The sequence below is a fragment of the Colossoma macropomum genome, unplaced genomic scaffold, assembly GCF_904425465.1.
Source record: "Colossoma macropomum unplaced genomic scaffold, Colossoma_macropomum, whole genome shotgun sequence".
Lineage (NCBI taxonomy): Eukaryota > Metazoa > Chordata > Actinopteri > Characiformes > Serrasalmidae > Colossoma > Colossoma macropomum.
In genome coordinates, this window is record NW_023494807.1 from 19,562,212 (window position 1) to 19,587,756 (window position 25,545).

Below are 25,545 nucleotides of genomic sequence, written 5' to 3' on the forward strand. Positions count from 1 at the left end.
TCTGTATATTTTCTCCATCTTCCTGCGATGAAACATAAAAAGTGATTTCAGTATTTGAACACTGGCACCTCACACAGTTAACCGAGTACTCGAAGACCACTGCACATCCCAAATGTGAAATGCTGAATAAAACCATCATACTTAGTTTTGATAGCATTTTGTGACACTGCTGGTACAATGTGTCTGTTCTAACCTCAGAAAAACTAAATATGATGATGCAAATCATTTATACTGTAAAACTGTCTTCATGCACTGTGATGATATATTTCTTGCCTTATCGCCCACCCCTAGTTAACAGGGCATATTTTCAGACATGGTCAGTCTCTCCTCAGCAGGGGGTGAGAGGGACCCTGTAGTGGAGTTAGAAATACAGAAGGTTCTGGAACCTCATCTGCTCACTGATGCATAACAGGAAGCTACAGCGCAGAAAAAAAAGAGCTAAACATAACATTAACCCTTTCTCGAGAGAGAGAGAGCGCACGCGCACACCATCGTAGTAACTCTTCCTCTAGACAGAAGTTATGGCACAGGCCTAAAGCACAACTCAAAATGTTTTCCAGGAAGAGCTTCATCACCACCACCACTCACTTTTAATATATATATATATATATATATACACATACATACATACACACACACACACACACACTTGATAAAGGAAAGCTGACTCAAGTTCTCTCTCTCTCTCTCTCTCTCTCTCTCTCTCTCTGACATCACTGAGCCACACATGACCCTTCCCAGGATTCAGTGGGCCACACAAAGCACTTTCCTGAGAACCGGTTTAAACCGGTAAGTGTGTGTGTGTGTGTGTGCGTGCGTGTGTGAGTGAGAGTGAGGCAGGTTTTAACCCTTCATGAGCTGGAGTGAGGAACAAGAAGTGTGAGAGAGAGAGAGAGAGAGAGAGAGAGAGAGAGAGAGAGAGAGAGAGAGAGAGAGAGAGAGAGAGAGAGAGAGAGACAGAGAGAGAGAGAGAGAAACAGACAGACAAAGACATACAGTCTCTCTCACACACGCGTGCACACAAATGGATGGTTACGCCAGAGAGAGAGAGAGAGAGACGCCACATGGCATTCCAAAACACAAGTCCTCTAAAGAAATGTGTTGGGAGGAGGGGGTATGAGGAAGAGTAGAAGAAGACTGAGGCTGCACTGTTACTGTTGGATCAACAACTCTGATTCTTAAAGCAACAGCAACCACCATATAGTGTCATTTAAGGGCTTTAACACAATGGCAATTCATTGTGAGAACTCAACCTATGGGTACCTGAGTACTCAGTGTTCAAATACTGACACCTAGAACGGTCAACTGATATCACAATTCAAGTAATCGTTCCATCACAGGAAGGTGTGTGTGTGTGTGTGTGTGTGTGTATGTATGTGTGTGTGAATCAAAGTTTTTTTTAGTAGTTTGTATGTCATTAAAGGGGAAATTTCTACTAATTAAATGGTTGAGATGTAAACAAAGTCAGAGTGGTTTGACATAAAATGCTCCATTCTAGAGAAATTAGCCGAGTCAGAATTGGTCACAGTGGTTGTGATAGGAACCAGATATCCACCTCTAAAAGTTCCCTCACATAAACTTACTACATAAAATGGTCAGATATACGCTGCCTGATGTCTGAGACATTGCTTTATGAGAGTTTTGTGACAACGTTTTGGCCTAAAATGTATTTTAATCCCATTTTAGAGGGTGCTGTGAGGCAAAACAGTCCCTGAAGAAAACTTTATTTTTTCAGATTTCCAACTACTTTACCATCAGCAACATTACATATAAAAACTCAGAGGACTCATGTAGCTTCACTGGTGGTTTTGGATAGTAAATAAAACAGCTATACCTGTGTTGTAGACATTGTGACCCCTGGTTTCTATCACCTACACTGTAAAGAAATCTGAAAGAGTCTGAATGTTTCTCAACAATGAACCTTTCCCACCAAACCCCGCTGAGTCTGTTTACATCTCAATGACTGAATTATTCAGAAATTTAGAAAAATCAGTGGAATTCCCCACTAAAGACAGTCAAATCTGCATTTTCTATGCAGCTTGATGAATAAGGGCCAATATTACTATTTTGTCTATATGAAATGGGGTAGAGTAAATAAGATTTTGAGGGTAATCTTTGAGAAACACAGCTCATACATACAGATTGCACTCTGTATGTAGGAAAAAAGAGATGCTTCCAATAAGCCTGTGGGAGTGACCTGAAATCAAGGCTGGTCCTATAACTTATATATTTAATGAGAAAGAAATATGTATATATATAGTTCATCATGCCAACCAAACAGACAACACTAAAGCTCAAAAACATTTGGTTGTTACAATTTCTCGTTTAAACACGATTTACATCTCTTAAAATTTATGGCAATAATTAGCTGGCAATTTACATGACAATTTACTTTAAATTGTCATGTAAAGTTGGCTGTAGCAATAATTTAAGTGCTGATATTACGCAAATTATTTTTTGTTCTCCTTCACATGCTACATGATTTTGTTTTGTATAGCTCCACCTTTAAGCATTCCCTTTGTACAAATCATTAAAAATTATAAGGTTCAAACTTAATTACAGGCTGCACAAAAAAAAAAAAACACACAAATACAAAACTTCTAAACTATTCTTCCTCTGGCTCGTGCTCATCGAAAAGAGAATATATTGTATGAAAATAATCAGGCCGTGTTACCGTTGGCTCATTCCTTGTTCTATATTTTATTTCATGCATTTCCAGCTGTGATCCGAAAAGGCACGTCTAGCTCTTTCTCTGTTCAATAGCTCATGATTACGGTAATTCTACGGAGAGGAAAAAAGATTGAGAAATTTCAAGCCTTTATGACGAAAGAGCCTTTTTGGTGAAAGCAAGCACCAACCATCAGCCTAGGAAACCTGAAGAAGTCTTCGGCTTCCTTTAATTTTAGTTTTTAATGCAAAAAGCGGCTTCCTGTTCATCCTCTGAGATACAAGTCTGGTTCTGGAATGAACCAGTTCACAACCGAAAAATCAGGCTTATTTGACTATTACCCTAATTTTCCCTTCACGGCATATTGGGTAAACAAGACTAAAATCTGGCTGGCCGGTGTTTCCAGTCTTATAAGACTAATGACTGGCTATACATTTGTTCTAGTAGCAGCAAGAGTCAATTTACCAACCTTCACCTTTAGCCAATTATGAACTCTAACAATGTCTAAAGACCACAGACCTCAGATCAGCACAAGCAGATACTTTCTTACACCTGGGGTGAATGATACGACGATACTGTAGTTAATAAATTACAGTACTTTTCTGAGCACATGATGTGTATCGTCAGAACTTCCACAGAACTGCATGTTTAAAAGTTTGAATACTGCCGATGTCGGGAGTCCAAGACAGCATAACAGGTCTTAATTAACTAAATGTAGTGATGCGCTGTAGGGTTCGACAGGTATGAACATTTTACCACAAATCTAGATACCAATTTTAGGTAGCTAAAAATTGCAATAATAGGCAATATAATTTTATATGGTCAAAAATTTGACACAATCTAATAGTTTCACCTAAACAGTGCCTTAGTGACTGATATGCTATCGTCAACTGTGCATGGTCAAATATGACGGTCAAATTTGTATCATGGTATGTTCTACTATTTAGACAATAACAAATATTACTATTTAAAAAAAAAAAAGTGAAATAAATTTAGTAACAGTAATAATAACAATAACAAAACACTGAAAAAATAATAATTACTACTGTTATTACTAGTACTATTATTGTTGTTACTGTTGCCATCATATTATTATTAAGATAGCAGCAACTAAGTATTCCTCATTGTGTAAATACTACTACGCGCTCTAGCCGCTTCTTCAGTATGGAAGCAGTAGTTAGTCGTTCTCTTACGGAGCCTCTCTCTTTGTTTTTACCTTTTCACTCATCCTCAACTGCATTTTGTACCTTGAATTTTGTGTCTAAAATGGGTTTTGTTCATCTTTGTCATGCTTAACCGCTTCCTGGTCCACCAGACTTTAATGATTGCCCAATCACAAGTCACAATACTGTCCAAGGTAAACAAAAATATGTACAGTGCTTTTTTTTAGAATTCTAATTATATTGAGCAAAGTGACAGATTTGACTGTTTATTCGTTTGGAAAAAAGTATATCTGTAGAACTTTCTTACTGCTCCACATAGCAGCACAAATGCTGTGTGAGTGAATGACCAGCGCATGCGAGCCGTAGCAGTCTGAGACTGACAAAGTGTGTCCGAGCGGAAACGTCTGAACCAAGGAGTAAAAACACAACATATTTATTAACATAGTAGTATAAAAATCTAGTATAGTAGAAACAATTAAAAATGGAAAGCTAAAAATACGTGCGAACGCTGCACAGCGTTACTGGCAAAACTGAACGTGTTCATGATGCTTCATGCACGTGACACGCACCCAACAATACGTGCACTTTGTGCACACGTTTGCATAAACCTGTACTGTTTAATGTAGAAGCGGCTACAAGCAGCACTCAGTGGTGCAGTTTTGTCTAAAACACCATTTTACGAGTTCCTCATTTTTAAGAGATATTTAAGCTGTTCATGCTCATATTTAGCTTGTGTCAGGCCGGCACAGTGGTATACTGTGTTTGGGCTCATCACAGTACAGCAAAATTCATATAATGAGAGAACGTCATACCGGTATTCACTTTTATACCAGTATACCGTCCACCCCTACTTTCAGCCCACAAGAGAACTTAATCGTCCTATTCGTTTTAAATGCTGAATGCAGCCTATGAAACAGAGAAGCATTTTAAATAATAAAAATTTTGTAGTGCTGGAGGGCAGAGCTCCGCAGAATTACTAGCAGTTTTACTGCTTTCTATTTATTAGCTCATATTTTTCATTACTTCTCTTTAAAGCAATATTTAAAGCAATAAGAGGAATCTTACTGATTATGACAAATCGACCAACAGATATATGTCGGGTCCTAAAATGTACAACACCAACTAATTCACTGCACTCAGTTTTTGACAGCATATTAAACTGTGGCACTACTGTTGTCTGTTCTAACTACCAACCTTTGAAAATCAAAATGTCATAATATGCATTACATATCGTGAAAAAGCCTTCAAGATATACACAGCACACAATCCCCAGCCCTACGTCCAGTACTGCACCACTTCACAACTTACAATGGCAGTGTTGTTTCTGGACCTGATTTGCTTATACTGCATATAGCTTAGATCAGCACTCTCCATTTCCAGTGAAGGCACACAGCTGGCTCATATGGAACGCGTCAGGTTAAAGCTGCTGATCTTAGGCCGACCCCCACTTGCCTACTATTACTCCAGAGTAATCATCATTATGATGTAAAAGGCAGTTAACCCAGTCGACACCTCTTTTCCTGAGATACTGAGTGAACACTAGAGGTGAATATATAGTTTTACATTCATTCGAAGGTGTTGATTTAACTGCACTGATTTCACAAAGTTAGTATTGATTGTAGTCATAAATAAAGTACGCATTCTTGAAAGTATATATATAAAATTCGCAGGCCGTTTTCACTCCATATTCCACTAGCTTGTAAACAGCATACCTTTTTAATAGAGTTACTCCAGATTGTACCAAAATCGGATCATAGTGACCAGTACAGACCAATACCTATACCTTGACTCTTTGCTACACCATATAGCCAAAAGTATGCAGACACCTGTCCTAACTGCTGAGTTCAGGTGTCTCAATCACATCCATTGCTAACGTCTATAAAATCAAAAACATAGCCATGCAGTCTCCAGAGACAAACAATAGCAGTAGAATTGGTCGTACTGAAGAGCTCAGTGACTTTAAACATGGACGTCACCTTTGCCACAAGTCAGTTTGTGAAATTTCTGCCCTGCTAGATCTGCCCCTGACAACTGTAAGTGCTATTTTTGTGAAATGGAACAGTCTAGGAGCAACAACAGCTTAGCCACGAAGCGGTAGACCACACAAACTCAGAGTGGGGCTGCTGAGTAGCTTCATGCGGTGAGACTGACTGCTTCGGTACTGAAATGTGGTACTGAACGAGAGGCTTTTTTAATACTCTGTACCATAAAAAGTACTGAATTTCGATACCCATCCCTACTTAATTATTTAATATAATCAATTTATGGTTCAATCTGAGATTTTGTGATGCACTGGATCGTTTTCTAAGAAAGTGTAATCGAAGTGAATCTTTGTGTGAAAACTTTACAGGGGTACATCTCTGACCTCACAGTTTTAAAATTCTGCCTGGTTGCTACATGGAAGACACAGACAAGGAGTGCTAATGTCACCTTTAGAACAAAAGTCTACTTCTGCAACTGTATGTCAGCATGTCAGCAATTCTGACCACGAAACCTAAGGGTCAAACAAGGCAGACACTCCTTCTCTTCATGTCATTCTAGTTTTCTCTCAATCTCACAAAGGCACACATGTACTTGTACTCATTAGGAAAGTGCTCAGTATGAATAACGTGCCCAAATTAGACGGTCAGTGATGCATGGACAGAATCTATATTTGGCTTCTGATGTATTAATCGGAGTGCAGTTACAAGCTTTAATGTAGAATACATTTCCTTCTCTTTAGATTTAGAGTTTCAATTTTCAGTTGTGTCTATTTCACTGCTAAGTGCATTAAAAGATAGTCATTTATTTAAAGTAAGTTAGGTAGCTTGGTAATCAATTAAAATTCAGTAAAGCTGGTTTTACGAGGTAAAACTGTCATGCAACTTCAGTTTCTTGAAACCTACATGAAACTAATTTGCACTTGAGTTGCATAATGTAAAGTGCCCTGCAACTCATTTGGAATTTGGACCCAACAGTTGCAAGCGCTTTAACCTCATGAAACAAGTTTCACAAAACAACATACTTTCAACTGATTTCACCGAATCAATGGACAAGAGCATAAAACAGAGGACAGCACGGTGGGCAGTTGAAAATGACACTTCCCTGACTAACTTGGTAGATTTTCCATTGTCAATTTCCTGAGCCATGACAACAAATGTGAGTTTCTTGATGCTAACTTTTCTGTAACAAGTTGCGTCAACTAGGCAGCTAGTACTAAGAGCTATTTAAATGTCTGCTTGTGCAACCATTTATTCCTTCTTGTTAGCCTGTGGCTATCATGATGTATGTAGCTAGAGTCATTTTCTTCTCTCTTGATGGCCCCTAATTTTAGAGAGCTTGGATTCATTTGGGATCCAAATGATGAAAATGATTACAGAAGGGGAGACATAGACACGCAGAGCGATGAACTTATGCAGCTACTTAAAGGCTTAGCATGTATAGTACAGATTAAAACATTCAAAAACACAGTAAAGAACCCTTTAGATATATAAACAGAAGACATATATAAATAAATGAATTGCAATGACAGCTAAAAAAATACAAAGATGACAAAAAGGCTGCAAATATGTAAATTACCCCTCACATGCTTTATAGCGAGAACTAGGCAACACATCAATTTTTTATTTGCAATTTTAAACCAAGGGTTAGACAGGGTTAACCTTTGGATGTGGAGAATTATTAATTTCACCTTGTGATACTATTCAAATAAAATTATGCAATTACACCAGCTTACACTTGGCTGTTTCACACATCTTAATATCCGGATTTCTTATAGTAATTTAGAGACTGGGCCTCAACTCTGAAGAGGAAGTGGGAGCAAAGAAGGTGATAGCATGTGTGCTGCTTAATCTTTGTAAAGTAAAGGAAAAGCAAAGGAAAACCTTAACCTACCGTCTAACCCAGTTTAACCCTTTACCACAGATATTTTTACACATGGTTATCTGAATAAGAGGATTCTGTTACTGGCACTGGCCTACTCTAAACAGCTGTCTGCTAGGAAATATTGCCTGTGGGTTTAAGAAATTAAACAAAAAACAAACAATGCCATGCAAAATTGTGATTTTTGCCAAATGTAAGTGCAAGTGGTTAAAATCTTATCAGGCAACAATCCGTATACAAGTCACCAGTGTGAACGCTACACTATTGCACCAGCAATGAAGTCATAACTGCATATTGCTTTTCCATACCCTTCAAAACACTTTTATTAAGGGACATAATGTCACTGCAGCCCATGTGTAGCTACTGGAAACATGACTGAGACACACAAACACGTAGTAAAACAATGACTTCCGTAGGATTTCTCTCATTTCCCTGTCTGCCTGTCTTCTAACACTCGAGCTCTGAAACGTGAGCCACAGTCCTGACTGTTCTAAAGTTATAAACTGCGAACGTCTGGACTCAGCAAGGTGTTAGCATTCTTCACGCACCATTTAACGTGGCCTGTGCATGGTGCCTGACCCCTACAAGCCACACGCCATTTCTCTGACCACTTTCCTGTTTAGCTTTTGGACAATCTGACCTTAAATAAACTGGACTTTGAACTTGAAATCAGAATTCAGCCCACTGGTTATAAAAGGAGTAGGAGGCAAGCTTCTTGGCAAAGTGCTCAGGAAGCCACAAAGGAGAGTAACCTCACATCGGCTATGACGCCAACATCTGCCACTTGGCAGGAGCGTAACAATACACCAAACTTCACGATACGATATATGATTTTTGTGACACTTCATGATACGAAAGTGAAAAAGAAATAACAACGTTCATTTTGTTTTCTTTTTTTTGTCAAAAACCATGGTAAAAGTACAATTAACACAATTTTTTTCGAATAAATTTAAACACATGCAAAACACATTACTTTTGTGGTTCTCTCTTAAAAGAACATTGAAACCTTAGCAATTTATATCTGATCTCACTTTCTTTATGGCAGAAAATCTAATTATATTTGACTCAGAGTGCATATCGTATTACAACCATCATACCCAAAACAATTAATATTACAACAACCCAAACATTTTCGGATTTCAGGCAGAAAACACAGGCAGTAGATCAGCTCCTTCAAGAAAGTGGGCCAATAATAACCCTGTCACGCAGCCTCCTGTTCAGCCTATGTGGGCTTCTGTTTCTTCATAGAACAACTCGCCTCAACATTCCTTTCTAAGGACAAGGAAATGGTAAACAAGTGAGTCATCCCACACAAAGCCATAATGGTCAACTGAAAGGATCGAACTGATCTCAGATCCGATTGTTCTGGGGCAGCCCTGCCCTCAACAACTACGCTCAGATCAAGTCAACTGACCACAGCCCAGCGGTTATTATGGCCGGCCATCTGAGGAGCCGAAAGCACCAAGAGTCAGATGGCGGAGGGAGAATGAGTCCACATGTTGCAGTGAACGTGTAGAGTGTCAGTTAAGGATAAAATGGCAGCGAGGGATCAGATTTCATGTCCCTGGGGCAGCGTACATATATCTGCCTCTCATACAAGGCACATCCTCCCATACACACACGCATGGGTGAGTATGCAGTGTTAGAGTGTGAAAACTACAAAGAGACCATTCAAAAAACAAATTAGCAACAATCAAACAGTTGTGCTTCCTACAAATGGCTCAGACAGTTTGGGCAGCTAGAAGACATTTATACTAACTAGCCACACTACTTTTCATTTATTGTTAGCACTTTTTGGCTAAATATGGCTTTACATGGTCACTTAGGGATTATAAGCATATCTGGCCTACTTTAAAAGATAATGACAGGTAGCAAAACTTATGCTAACTAGCCACACTAGTTTTCAGTCATTGTTAGCCACATAAGCCTCTTTCTGACTCAACTATGCCTTTACAACAGTAAACATGGTACTGGATGACACTAAGCATGCCTAATTTACTTTAAAAGCTAATGAACAAATGGCCCCATTAGCTTTCATTTACGGTTAGCCACACTAGCACTGTTGGTTAAACTATGTCTGTACAAAAGTAAGATACTCACTGGGGGACAACAGACATGTTAGCATAACAATTTTGCTAACTGATAACAAGCCACACTAGCTTTCATTCACTGTTAACCACATTAGCACTTATTGGCTTAAATATAGTTTTACAAAACTAAGTATGGTCCTTTGTGGATACTAAGCTTTTAAAGCTAATGTTCTCGGTTAGCACACTTTTGTATGCTAACTGGCCACACTAGCTTTCATTCACAGTTAGCCACGTTAGCACTGTTGGTTAAACTATCTCTGTACATAAGTAAGCGTAGTCACTGGACGATTCTAAACATATCTGCTCTACTATAAAACCTAATGTTATCAGTTAGCAAAGTTTGTAAGCGAACTAGCCACACTATCATTCATTCATCGTAAGCCACATTAGCACTTCTTGGCTGAACTGTGCCTTTACACTGTAAGCATTGTATATGGAAGATAGCAAACATGTCTGACCAACTTTAAAAGCTAATGTTCTCAGTAAACATTTCTTTAGCTTTCATCCACTGTCAGTTACATTAGCACTGCTGCTAATGTCCCTGTACAGTAGACATGGTCACTGGGGGACACTAAATATGGTCCTTTGTGGATACTAAGCTTTAAAAGCTTATGTTCTCGGTTAGCACACTTTTTATGCTAAGTGGCCACACTAGCTTTCATCCACTGTTAGCCACACTAGCACTGTTGGTTAAACTATGTCTGTACATAAGTAAGCATGGTCATTAGACGATTCTAAACATATCTGGTTTAGTATAAAACCTAATGTTATCAGTTAGCGAAATTTGTACGCTAACTAGCCACACTATCATTTATTAATGGTATCCACATTAGCACTTCTCAGCTGAACTATGCATCTACAACAGTAAGCAATGTAACACTTGCAGATGTCTATCCCATGTCTGATCAACTTTAAAAGCTAATTGTCTCAGTAAACAATTTTTTTTAGTTTTTATTCACTGTCAGCAACATTAGCACTGTTGCTAATGTCCCTGTACAGTAGGCATGGTCAATGGGGGACACTAAGCATGTCCTGTCAGCATTTTTATTTAAGAAGCTGGCTGCCCCATAAAACAACCCAGCAAGGCACAAACCACTCAAACAGTAACTGTTGCATCATTGGCTGTCCAACACCCTCTTACACACCCAACATCCAATCAGCACTGAGCAGACCTCATGACCTCATAAGAGAAGCACAATCTTCGAGCTCTGACAAAGCTTTCATAATGATGACAAGCAGAAACAGATTCAGTACAGTTTTGCTGGAAATGCTAGAAAAACAACACTAAAACGTTCACAATCGCTGGCAACATTCTTCTGTTCGTGCAGCTGAAAGCTGCATTGTCACGTTAGTAAGAAGCATTAAACTCCACTGTGCAGACCCTGAAACACATTTATATTCAGTCTATCGGTCGCTTTTATTCAAGGCAGTGATGCCCTCTGGTGCTAACAGCGCTAGTCTGCTACCAAAGAGAAAAGCACTCTAATGCTCCGCAGCTCAAAAACACTGGGATATTCTTTGTTTTACGAAGGGAGAATCCTGGAAAATATAATAATCATTGTGAAATTGCTTCTAATGTAACACAGCATGTAGTGCATGCAAGTGACACGTCTATTTTAACGAGGTCACGTCTTCATTTGTAAAATTTACATCTACGTTTTAAAAAGGAAAAACATCCAGTCTTCTCTCATCTCATATCCTCAGATGTGTTGAATCGGACAGAAGCACTCTGGGCCATAGTTTTACGTTATTTTGGGTAGATTGCATACATGTCTTTTGCAATATGGTGATGTTGACGCTGCAGCAGGCGATTAAGCAGGTGATTAATGCTGCACTTCTACGGTGGTGGTGCAGACTGCATGGATAAGACTTGCTTTCTGAAGCACAGAACATAACAGCATTAGAGCAGCTTAGAGCTGTGCATCACCTGAGCAGGCTCAATTCTTCAGACCTAAAGAGGAGAGAACACGGCCTTTTTAAATCACTGATTATTACGTCTGGCTCTGGAGCCGACTAACTACACCACTGATGTTATACAGTAATTAGACTATGTAATGAAAAGGTATAGGCTACAAACTAAGCAATGAAACCACATTAAAAGATATTATGATTTCAGGAATACCACACTTTTGGTGCAAGTGGCCACAGAGAGCATGCATGCTCCAATTTCATATACCAGATAATTTTACTCTGGATGCTGGCATTTTGAGGAGATTATAAAGAATAAACAATGACACACTTCAATTCAGTGACCCTGCTGCTCTTCATGTAGACTTACATGTACTCTGCAAACTGTATTCCAAAGCCAGCAAGTTAATAAGTGATACCTGTTACAGTATGTGTTTTATATTACATACACAGTTAGCGTGTTAAAGGACCCGTACATTTTTCTTGTATGACTTCTTTTTCTCACTTAAGAAATTTGCATGGCACCAGAATTATAATTCGGTTTTACATGAGCATTTTCCACCCTTGCTTTAACCCCTAAATTTAAACAGACTGTTTTTACTGTGAATTTAAGACTGGTGTACGTGCCTTGTTCAGAAGCAGTCCAGACTGAAATACTCCTTATAACTTCAGTGAGTGGGCGGAGCTAAACTGCTGTATGCTGAACAGGCAGATGCATGTAAATGCATTGGTTTTCATGACCTCACAAAAAACAGGCCGATTCTGCAGCTACGTTTCTTTAAATAGATTGGGTGTAGGTAGTAGATTGTGAAATAATGTTTACATACTACAGCAAACTCTTATTTAAAAAAAAAAAAAGGAAAAGTGTTCTTGCACGATATGAGCTCTTTAAATGTGTACAGGAGCAAATGCATGCGCAACTGTAGCACTTAGATATAGATATATTGTTTCTTTTTTGTGGTTTCATACTTTTACCAGTATTTTGCAGTCTATGCATGGTTTGTTCTGATTACTTGATTAATCGTCAAAATAATCCATAGATAACTAGGAGCAAATGTGTGACCGATGTGGCCTTTAAATGATCTTACAACATCTTTTTCTTAAGATTTTAATGGCAGTCTATGACAGGGCTGGCAATGACGATATGTATTGTTATCATGATAAATTAGGTCACAATATGTTTTTCGGAGCATATCATGGATATCATCAATGGCTAAAAAAAGAAAAAGAAGAAAAAAAACAATTAGTCCTGTTTTATTGGATTTATAACTTTTAAAATTGGCACCACTGTCTGTTGGAAATGATCAGATGTCAGAAAAAATAAATATTGTGACATCGCACATCATGAAAACTGCTTGAAGTATCGTGATATTTAATCGTGAATATTACGTTTGTCATATCGCTCACCTTTAGTAAATGTCACTATATGGTGTTAAAAATCTACACAGTTTACAGAACCTCCGATCTCCAAAAAATGTAAACTAGATAGGGGGAATCATCTGTAGTCAACAAATCCCGACCTTTAAATTAACCTTTTAGGTTTTACTTTTAGCTCACAAGACAAAATAAAACACAATACAGACCAATATAGTCATAAATCATGCATCACGATATTATTAAGTTAAATACTGAAATGATAACTACATTTTGTATCGTGATAAGATCATCATTATGTTTCTCAGCCTAATGTACACCACGCGTCCGTTCCATAGAACAGTAAAGTACTGCAGTGCAAGTACATATGAGTAAACAAGTAGCGCAATAAGTAAATATGTACAGAACATGATTCCCAGTCTGTGTTCCAGGGCAGATCTAGTGATACAGTGAAGATGGCGGGGGGTTCAGTAGGTCCCTGCTGATTTGGTGGGGGATGGGGTGAGGATCAGTACTGCTGGTTTGGCAGAGATCTTTGTATTACTGCTCAGGTTCTGTATTGTTGAGGGGTATTCCAGTCTTGATTAACCGAAACCATATCTTAGAGGGAAGTTTCCTATCAGGGACTTTTTCAACAATGACAAAACTTCGGAGGCGTACGGCAAAACTTCTACAGACATACTGTAACAGTTTCAGTGTAGCTGGGCAAAAGCTTGACGCACCACTTCTGTGGTTAAATGTAGCTTTAAGTTAAAGTCAAGATTATGATATAACAAACAACAGGATTACAACTACAGTTTTGGCTAAGATCAGGAATAATTTAACCCCTGAATCTGAGAGTTAGTACTTCCGTTTTGCTAAACTGCTCAAATGCAATTGTGTATGTAAACCATTAACTTTCACATTTAATTTACATTTTGTATCGAGAGTGACAATTTATCATGTGCAAACATCCATTTCACCAAATTTAAAACATAATAAATTAACTCCTACTTACAAACACAAATTTGCTTTCAGCTGAAAGCTCAGAAAATGCATTTTTTACCAAGTTTTTCCACTTGTTTTCAATGTGCTGTAAGTGAGAAATAAATCAAATGTTGAATTACATCAGTCTTTCATCACCAGCTATAACTGCAACTTCTAAGGGTTAAGGTGCAGTTTCATCCCTATAGTACGGTGAATCACGCAATTAGCACATCATACTCCTCTCCCCACATGTATCACTGTCACAATTACCTGATTGAACTTGATTTAAGGGAAATAAATTAAAAAATTTACCTTCTTGATGAATCTGCCATGATTAGTTGGTAGTTTGCACTCCAATAATTCATATTTAAAATTTTCTATTGCTCTGTCTTACATTAAGTAACAGAGCCTGTCTGACATCCATATATATATGCATCTGTTCCCCCAGAATCATATGCAAAACTCTCGGCATCCCTACTCAAATTACATGTTTTGTTGACTTTCTAAGTGAAAATAGTTTAACTTATCCTCTACAGACAACACACTACTGCACATCTTCATGCACAATTACTGCTCATTTGCTGAATTTAACATAGTTTTTTCCAGCATTTTAAAAATCAGCAATTAAATAGAAATCGTGCTCTAAAATTTGCCAGATGTAAGTTTGTAGAAGACGTGTTAACCTGTTTTCACTTACAAAATCCACAAAACATGTAATCTGACCAGGGGTGCCCAAACCTTTGGACGCAACTGTAGTGCGTTAACATATTTTTCTCTTTTTAGTGGTTTCATAGTTTATCTTTTCCCAGTATTTTGAGATCTATGCATGGTTGGCTCTGATTACTTGATTGTCGAAATAATCAACAGATTACTTGATTACTAATATAACCAAGCGTGACAGCCTGCCACACGTCCTGACACTAACTTGCTGCCTCCTCTAGAGGTCTGAACAGAGGAATAACTCTGATCCTCCTCTTTTCTCTCCTCTTCTCTCTTCTGAAGCGGATGCCCCTGCCAGGCCAAAGGAAGCTTTTCCACGTAGTTTATTTATAGCCACTGATGTAATGACCTCCCCTACAGGGTTTTAACTCAGCAATGTGTGCGTATGTGCCTGAGCGAATGAGTATTTGCATGTTGGGGCGTATAAGGGAGAGGAGGAAAAAAAAGAAACAAAGAAAGAAAGGAAAAGACCATCATCATGAACCATCCCATTATACACACATATGTATACACATATACATGAACACACACACACACACGCTGTTCCTTCGTTTTATGATGGGATTATGAGGCAGATTGCTCATAAATGAGCATGGCAGTGCTGACTGGACTCCTGAGACACTCAGCAAAAGCCATGCTTAATTTTTCAACAGTCATCAGAAGAAGGAGGCTTCACAGCTCACACCAGGCATGTTAGGAGACATAATGTCCATCCACAATACAAGTCCACAGAATCTTAAAAGAGCCAAAAGAGCTAAGCATCCACAGACGCTTCTTTCTTTTAAGATTGTGCTTGACGTCTGAGGAACATTCAGTGTTCTCCAGGAGGGCGTTCTTTATTTTAGCTACGTTTAGGCTTAAAGGGGAACTTCTGTATGATCACTGAGATTTAAACAAAGTCATTCAGAGTGGTTTGCAACTAACTTACAAAGAGTGGTGGTGACAGTGGTAATAATGTCTAAAATTCCATCTCATTTATCATCCAAAATGACTAGTGAACCTACGTCTTCTGAGCCTTTATATATAATGTTGACGACAAAACAATGGCAAGATAGAAAAAATGTTTCTCTGGGAACTATTTTGCCTTACAATACCCTGAATGTAACTCTCTGCCATGAATGTATTTATAAAAATAATAATAATTATGTTTTTTATGCCAAAATCCTCTCAAAACTATAATAAAACAATGTCTCCAGCAACTGTTTTTTGTAATCATTCAATGTAATAACTTCTCATGATGTAGCTTTTAGAGGCATTAAACCCTTCAGACATCTGGTTGAACAATTCAAGAGAAGGTTTCTTGAACGGTTTCTAGAATGGCACATTTCACCACTTTGAAATTACTTTGTTTACATCTTAGACTATTGAATTATGCAGAACATTTGGGAAACACTGGACACATTCCTCTTTTAATGATATTTCTAAATATACAGTAAAAATATAGTGTTTCTAAAATGTGATTGGTTGAGCAAGATACTCACATATCAAAACACAGATCAATTGCCCTGTCAATGCTCCGCCCACAAACGTGTTTATTTGTAACTACTGTTGCAAAGCTGAGCAAGCTTTACAGAACACTGTCTAAGGCCCAATCCCATTTCTCCCCTTGCCCCTACCACCTAGCCCTTAGCCCTCTGTTTTGCTCGTTCACGTCTAGGGTTAGAGTGTCCCAATTTTTTATTGCGATGGAGGGGTAGGGTGAAGTGTTAGGGGCACATGGCCCTCCAAACGGAGATTTTTCAGAGGCACACTCCAAACAGTGTTCTGACGCTTGAAGCGCCAGAATGTAACTCCTGCACCATTTAAGGTGGAATGGGAAACAATAAGCTGGCGAATAGCTGACGAATAGCTGACTTCAGCTTCATATCACCAAAGAATTAGCAGTGGGCGATAATAAATAATTGCCCCATCTTTAAAAGCATATGATGCCCTAAATGTAACTAAAGCCCAGCAGCTATCACTGAAGACGAGCCGGGTCACCTACAGAGCAGTGCTAGTGGCCTGTTAATGAAGCAATGTTTTTTGTTTTTTGTTTTTTCTTTTTTAATTTGAGGGTTGTCCCATTTCATAGGGCAAGATTTCAACCACTACCCCTTGTAACTCAGTTCCAAGGGGTTACGGGTAACACTCGAAAACAAGGGGTAGGGGTAAAAAGAAGAAATGAGATAGGGCCTAAATTCCTATTCATCCTAATGAAAAACTGTAGCATACATTTTGTACACAAGGTATTTTCTCCTCAGCGGACGATGTGTCAACATCTTAAGTTGTGTCAAAGAAATATCTTTTCACTGTGTCTGTACCTAGCTAACAGCTAGAATAGGTAGACGAGTTAGCGATAAAGTCACACCAAAACCTGCTGCACGATTCCTGACTTCTCAGTCACGTCCTTAACAAAAAATCCTTGGCAACGCGCTCATGTTAAGCAATTCACTCATGTTTTGGAGGAGCAAAGGTTAATATAATATACATACTTACTCACAAATACAAGTAAACTCTCCACATTTTACATCACTGTTCAAACTTAAAATCACTGTTTTAATAAACTATTGGTCTGTATATTTTCTCTGTCGTATATGTAAATGTAACAAATACCTGAAGAGCTAAAGTTAGCATGCCAGAAAATATGCTGTTTCCAACTTGTCTAACATCAACTACCTACACTACAATGCAATTTAGCTCAGTAGCTTAAGATTTTAAAGTATAAACTCAATGTTTTATAGAGACCCTAAACAAAGCTCACAAGTTTTTCATTAGGCTGAATGGGATGTTTCTCAATGTTGGAGTGTTATTGTTGCTTGGCAACCACAGACTCCTGTTAATGAAATGTACTGCTAGGCAGAACGACTGCTGTTGCAACTGTTATTAACATTAAAGGGTCAATTTCCTATGCATTTGTATTTTATTAATTTCCATGATATGATCCCTTTAAATTATTTACTGAAAACTTATTGATTTTGTTATACTGTATTTTGTTGCTGCTTCGCAGAATTCCTAACATGGTGAATTCACTGCAACGCAAACCCTCTCATGGCTTATTGCTTTATTATCATCACTGCATTATGAAATTTCCAACATCATATGATAAGTTAAACACTGCCGTTTCCTCCGACGCCTTCTTCCTGCTTTGCTGAGTTACATCATGTTGACCTAAATTCGATGGCTATATCAGCCAAACACTGAGCACCTTGAAGTTTCAACTCTCAGAAACTTTGTACCAACAGTTCTCTCTTAAAGAGCCATAGGTACAAAGACCTTAAATTAGCAACAATATACACTGTAAACTATAAATATACTTTGATCACTGTACAGTGATACACTTATATATTGTTATAACTATTAAACCATTTTAGGCCAAATGGCTTAGCTATAAGTAAAATAAATATCCCATTTTGATCTGATGTGACTTGAACTTTGTGTTGTGTATTTTTGGCAGCTTCTGAGAATCTGACACTAATTGGAATTCAGTCGTTTACATGTAAGCAGTGAGTTTTGTATGATCCTAAACAAACCATATTTTCAAGCATTACAGTTTCTCCTTTATGTCTCTCTAGGGTAAACAAAGCTGGCTTTGACAGCTGGAACATTATTCACCTAACCCCTTTTTAAAATGAAGGTTTATCCATTGCAAAGGAATGAAAGTTGCCTTTCAACTATACTGGTATACTGCAAGGGCTGTGTACAATGCTAAAGGCTAGGTGATAAAGGCAAATCAGGTGAATAGAAAATCAAATGCAAAATGACAGAAATTCGACCAGAACAGATCAAACAAATAAGACCTATTAAAATGTTTCAGACTTGCAGCCATTACTTAGTCTGTGTTATGGCTCTCTCCGACAGCGCTACGTGCCACCATTTCTGAGAATGTAAGCGTGGAAGCTGAGAACCAGCTAATGCCTTCAGGATCCAAAATGTTATCATATCCGGACCATATAATGCACAGTGATCACTCAAAAGAACTGACAGTTCTTAGGATCTGATATTTAAGACAGATAAGGCCTATAGTGTTCACCATCAGACTGGCATTAATCCTCCTCATCTCGAGGTCCACCTAGTCAGTCAGAGAACTGCAGTGGTATAATCCGAAAATGATGAATGAACATCATGTATATTATGAAGCCGCTCAGATTCCCATCAGATTCCACACCACTTATAACCCTGTCTTGAATGCAGTAATCACTGATAAACGATGAGAGCCAAAGGATTTCAACACCTCCCAGGTTTAATTATACAAAACACATGAAGAAGGCATCACAGGTATGCTATAGAGTATACACTCTCAGCTACTGCTCAGTAAGGCTGAAAGATTAATCGTTTTTATTCCGAAATCACAATCTGAAAGAGTGCAATATTCAAACTGCAATGGCTATTATAGCCTAAATTATCAACAGTCTTAGTAAGTTTTACACTGCAAACACATCTACAACTAACTGGCAATCTGAGGCAGTACATTCAGTGCTCAGGCCTCAAGCCAGAAAAAGTGGACAAGCTGGTTTTCATAGCCAAAAAAAACAGGGGCCGGGACCTTAACTTATAGAAAACAGTCCCAATATTGGTCAGAAAAAAAGACTGTAAGTACATGTTTCCCAAATCATTCAGCCCTATTACACAGTCCCAAAGGTAATATTACATACCTAAAAAGACTTAGACAGCACAACGGAAGCAGCATTTGGTACAGCCTCTAGACCACAAACATTAATCTGATGATGGTTCTAACCCATTTTTGATTTCATGTTCACTCAGCAGTCAGTGCACAACGTACCGTCACGATCAAAATGATCTAATAGTTAAGCCAAATGTTGAAAGTTCAGTGACCATGTGACATTAGCTTACAGTGAACTCTAGATGTCATTGTTCATCGTCATTTAACAAAGATCATATTAGAAACCCAAAAGTTAGCACACCAAAAATGCATATTAATGCTGCACAGGATTTGCCAAGGGTTCAAAGTGATACGCACTCAAGAGTACAGTTTTAGAAGGGGGGGGGGCTGGGGGGGGGGCGGTACAACTATGAAGAAAGCTATTTATTAAACGATTTTAGATTTAATTTTCTCACTGTTTTGCTTTGTGCCACACAACGTCCCTCAGCCTAAAATCAAGTCACATTGTGATTATTGTGATTGTGTTTCTGAGGGCAAGTATCATTCAGTGAACAGCTAATGTTAGTTAGTTAACTACACAAGTTGTTTTTTTGGGTTTTTTGCAATAGTGAGTGACAAGCAATATTACATCGACTGAGAAGCAGCTCCTCCATTTAGTTTTTTCCAGAAAGAAGACACCACAGCTCGCCTTCTTAGTGAAGTTCACACACTTCCAAGGTGCTGAAATTCACCTAGATGAACTTGGTGCGAAGCAAAATAAACCATTTCAGTGAATTCATTCCAATGAATTCTTAACCGCAGCCTAAGGGCGTGCTCACATGGCACCTTTCTAAAAACAAGGTACACTAGATCTCGTGCTTAAAAAGAAGCAGGATGCACCTCTTAATATCAAAATGTGTTGAGAGAACACCAAAGACTGAGATGAACGATAAACATTTCAAAATGGACTCATGTTCAGTTTGTGGTAATCTTTTTGCCAAACGCTGTACAGCTCTGGTTGTTACAAAACATCCAATGCTAGCTTTCACAGAGCTGGTGACTAGAGAGAAGGCGTTCTCGATATTGATTGGTCAGCTGTGATGCCAAATGCTGCTTTTTTGTGGCACTCAGCGAATAAGTTTACTGTTTTTCAACTTAAACACATTTTTTAAACTGCAGAGTGCGTTGCCCAGGCCAGACAAGAACATTCTGTCATGGTGCATGTTGCTCCATACATGATAATGAAAAGAACTGTCTGAAAAGGCAGAGTCTGAACGCCCCTTAAATGTGGAAAAAAAATCACTGTAATGTACAACCTCTGATGGGTTTTTGCTTTTTGCTTTCATGGATTATGACAGCTGGGCAGCAAGAATAGATCCATGCTATTTAGTGATTTCCCCCCTACCTCTCGCTAAATTAAAATGAAAGTAGGGGTGATCACACTATGTTGTGCAACAGTGCCTCTGAGAAACAACCTTCAACACTTACAGCTAAGGATGCAATTTTAGATGAGAAAAGCTGTGATCTGAGGAGCTGTCAGGTTTCGATCAGTGCAGAAGGAAGGTAAGGAGTTGGGAAGATGCCTCCCTGTTTGACACAGCGTTGTTATCCAGGGCTGCTTAGCAACACCCAAGTATCCTGACTCCTTAGCTACTTAGCTACAAACAACAAATAGGCCTAACCCCTCCAAGCCCAATTCCCAGCAGCTTTTTTCTGGACCTTATCCATCTCGGCTACCTGAAGGAAGTCTTAGTTTAACCATGTACACGGAATGGCTGTGATATTGGTGAATACATAACACTATCTAGACCACAATTTCATTATTTTGTCTGAGGAAACCCAGTTATTTCACTTATTAAGGGGCTACTGTACTCAATGGGGAATTCTGTTCTAGGAACATACTGTGCACAGTGGTCTAATGCACTTGGGAAAACCCTGCGATGGCACAGCCTAATCTGCATCCCTTGTGGTGAACTGTCTACTGAAATATAGTCTATTTTGTCTCTAAGTGAGCTTCACCATCTTCATTCATTTCTTTGATAATTATAACCAAGACTGCTTCTCTTTGTTCTCTAAAGCAGAGAAAGATCATAACAGCAAAATTCCATTTGACACTAACTAATGACTGTCTACAAGCACTAAAGCAGAAGACAAAGGAACAGCTTAGGCTGAAAAGATGTGCCGCAGAGTTTTTTTATTTTTGTCCACAGGCAGCTTTGAGACACCTATAAGGTCCTAACAGATGGACCCCCTGTGGTTAACATCATCAAAGCGGCCATGTGACAACAGCTTACAAAGAAGCCCAAATGTCATTGTTCAGGTGGACAAAGATCATTCCAGAAACCTAAAAGTTGGCAACGAAAAAGGAATATTCACGTTCAGCAGGATTTCACCTCACTACCTGATTCTAACTGAGGGTGGAGACGTAAAAACATGAATAATTTAAGAGCTGATCACATATGCTTACTTGCTGAAATGCAGATTCCCCACAGACAATATGGTCAACTCCACTAGTCCATTTTACCTAAGGCCTACCACAACTGTCAGCAATATGACAGGCAGATCAGCCTTTAATTGACTTAGTGCCCTGGGGTCAAACAAGCAGGCTTACTTGTGCCACAACTTGAAAGGTCCACGCAGCTCATGTGTTCATTGAAACTCCAGATAACAAATCCCATGTGATCCTACAGCATGGCTGCTTTTTGATCCCTGTTCTGTTTGGAATCAGGTGACCATCAGGAGAACTACTGAACACACTGAACAGAAAATTAACAGAGTATAAGAACATTATTTTCAGGGCGACCCCTCAACTTTACAACATTCATGGTCAGTAAGACACACCCTTGAGACTATGGCAGAATGCACAAACAACTTTAAAACAAACAGGCCAGCCATCACGTGTATATATACGGTACAATAAATAAGAGTATGGAGTTTGCCCTAAAATGAACATCAACACTCCACTCAGCATAATTCAATGACTGAAATGAAAACAAAGCCATTGAGTGGTCTGATGTGAAAGGGTGCATTGTAAAGAAGCTTATCTCTGAGATCTACAATGTCCACACTGGAAGTACAGACATTTTATTTACAATGCAATGACCAGCAAACCTACACTTGTCTTCTGAGTTTTATAACCAATGCTGATAACGTTAAAATTGTAGTAAATCTGAAAAATCTGAAAATCTTTTTTTTAAAAGGTATTACTTAGCCTTACAACACCTTGCATGTACCTCTGTGCAGTGCGTGTTGAAAAATATTATGTTTTAGGCCAAAAATTTATCAAAACTATCACGGTGTAAAACAATTGCACAACAATGTCTCTGGCGTCATGGAACATATCATAAAACAGCTCCCTGTGATGTAACTTTTACGTATTGACCACTTCAGACATCTGGTCTCTTTCACCACCACTGTGAAAAATCCTTTTTTAAATGGCACATTTCTCATCAAACCATGCTGAATGACTTACATCTTACTGCAGAAATGCTGGAAAAAAACAGAGGAATTCCCTTTTTAAGTGAAGTGTATCTGTCTAATCCTCAATGTTTTTTGACTGTCAGAACTTCTACATATGTGCATACAAGTTGCAACACAGCACTAACTAGGAAAACAATAGTGACATTAGGTCTACATAATTAAACATAATTAAATAAAAAAGGTCTGAATTAGGGCTGGGTAAAATGATAATATTTATTGTTATTGTGATAAATTACGTCACAATATGCTTTTCTGAGCAACTGACATCGTCAGTTCTTAAAATCCACTTCCCCAGATGTCTGATTACAAAAAGAGCACAATTAGTCCTGTTTAACTGGATTTAGTGCAGCACAGTGTGTGAGATGTTGAAGAAATTAGATTCATAGCTTTTGGCAGTATTTTTAAAATGTGGCATTACTTTGTCTAACTTTTTCAGAATGTCAGAAAAAATAAATATCATGACATATCGTGAATTGTAAAAAACTTCCTGAAGTATTGTGATACTACATTTTGCCATTTCGCCCACCTGTTGTCTGAATAAAACCAAAAGTCTGTAAACACAGTCATCAGAAGTTCAGTTATGACAGTAAGAGTCTAGCTCCACACATACAGCCGTGGAAACGCTGTAACGGTGCCAAGCCTAAAAAACCCTGCGTACAGCTTTAAGAGGATGAAGAGGAGGGTATAGTCCTGCGAGGAGGAAGATGATCACAGCTTAGGGACTTTTATTGTGATACCACAGAAAATTGGCAGACTGTCGGGTTAAGTGCCACGACTGGGGGCTAAAACTGAGGCACAACGTCCACCATTATTACCCCACCATCACCCCCCGCCCCCCTCCTTTTACCTACCATAAAAACACCGCATATGTTGAATTATTTAAGAAAATAAAAACGTACTGTTCACGCTCGCACCGGTAAAGACCGTATGTCACACCGGCTAACGTTATATAAAGTCGAAGCGGGCTTAAAAACGACAACAATGCCCGTAAACAGTCGCCCAGCCTTCATAATGACCATTTATCATTAGCAAAAGCTAACGTTACCTGAGCGACTGAACGTTAGCAACTTAAGAGCCGGACTTAGCCCTTGAATGTAACGTTACAAGACGAGTGGCCGGCAGGTTTTCACGACTCAAACTGCATTATTTCATAAACGCAGAACCACACTGGCCCTGAACAGCAAACTTTTCTTCCTGCTTTTCTTTTTTTTCCACAATAATAAAAACAACAACAATAAGAGCGACCTGGCACTCGCATCACAGTTCAAGCCAATCAAGGGCTGAAACGTTAGCAGGCTAACTTGCTAGCGTTACCTTGCGCTCGGGAGAGGGGGGGATAGCGCAAAATTTAAACTTTGAAGACAAGAAGGAGCTTAAAAATACACCGGCTAGGTTCCTTCTTCAACCTAGATTCGATGCGTTAGGAAGTGACTGCGGATGGGTCACTATCTCGTACCGTGAACTGACAAAAAAGGGAGGTGAAAGAAACCCAACTCCCTCAACGAGGGTGAAGTTGGCTTCCTATTCGTCAGCTTCTTGTTCGAATTTGGCCGTTCCACCTTAAATGGTGCAGCAGTTACATTCTGGAGCCTCAGGCGCCAGAACGTAACTGCTGCACCATTTAAGGTGGAACGGCCAAATTCGAACAAGAAGCAGGCGGATAAGAAGCCGACTTCAGCTTCACACTCCCTCAAGGTACTCTAACTTGCTCGTCGGCGGTATATCCACCCAGACAGACAGACAGCGAGGTTCACATCGTCTCCATTACGGTAAAAAGGAAACATCAAACTGCCACCAACTACTGTTTCGAAATCCTTTCCTCAGCGCCTCCGGGAACTTTAATACACGATAACGTCCCTCAGTGTTCCTCCAATAGCGTACAAACCTCCTCCTCTCGCCTCGGAGATTGTTTTATTTGTCGGTCCTGAGGAAAAAGTGCACTGGCTACTTCGAAAGAGCCCCATTTATCGTCCGTGTGTCGTCGCAGTACATCTAGGTGGGGGAAGAGGAGCTCTGCCTTTCGGTAAGTCCGAGTAAAACGGATTCTCCCCAGTACACCCCCTCCTCCTCCTCCTCGCCACAAAACTTCAGACACGGCTTTTTTTTCTTTTCCACTCACCGGCTCGCCGCTCCGCTCGTCAGAAGGTCTTGCTGGAGGTTTTGAGTGTCAATTAAGTCTGATAATTCGGCGTATGCGCACACACTCACACACATACACACACAAAAAAAATCCCGGGGATACCCTCAGCCCTCACAGCCCTCCCCGCTCCGCCGCCTCGGTTGCCAAATAATGCGCCTCTCACACACATGGAGCCGCGGCGTCAGCGCAGTGGGCATGCGCGCTGCTGCACGCCAGGGGAACCAAGCACGCGCACACAGCACTATCACTGACCATCGCCACCAGACCACCCCACCTACCCCATCCCGTCCTCTCTGGGACAGGGCCACTCCTCCAACTCCCTCACCTTCACTGATACAGGTGAGCATTAACGCCTATAGACGCCTATAGTGGCCTCACATGTGGTCACTTGTGTTCATGAGGCATTCAGGCAAAACAGTGAGTGCACCAGAGTGATCCACCTCAAACGAGGCTTAGAGTCACAGGTGGGCTGCTGTGTGTGGTTGACGAGATGGGATGGTGCTGGTGGGGCATATATAATAATCATGTGTGCTGGTGTGGTAAAGGAGCTAAAGATGTGGTGTAGTGGGGGTGGATGGGTGGGTAGTGGGGGCTGG

The 25,545-nt window shown here is 39.4% G+C and overlaps 1 protein-coding gene across 2 annotated transcripts in view; it reads right to left on the reverse strand.

The window, feature by feature from the left end:
* LOC118796735 (transcriptional repressor p66-alpha-like) overlaps positions 1-25,079 on the reverse strand; it is a 50,660-nt gene extending 25,581 nt beyond the window's left edge. The window contains exon 1 of one of the 2 annotated variants that reach the window (XM_036555814.1): positions 24,929-25,079. Coding sequence is in view for 1 of the 2 variants with exons in the window: in XM_036555813.1 (XP_036411706.1) it covers positions 24,695-24,773 (79 nt within the window). In the remaining variant the exon portion in view is untranslated. Of the gene's footprint in view, positions 1-24,694; positions 24,898-24,928 lie in introns of those variants that run through there. The other variant, XM_036555813.1, reaches the window with a different exon arrangement.
* Between the last annotated feature and the right edge of the window lie 466 nt (positions 25,080-25,545).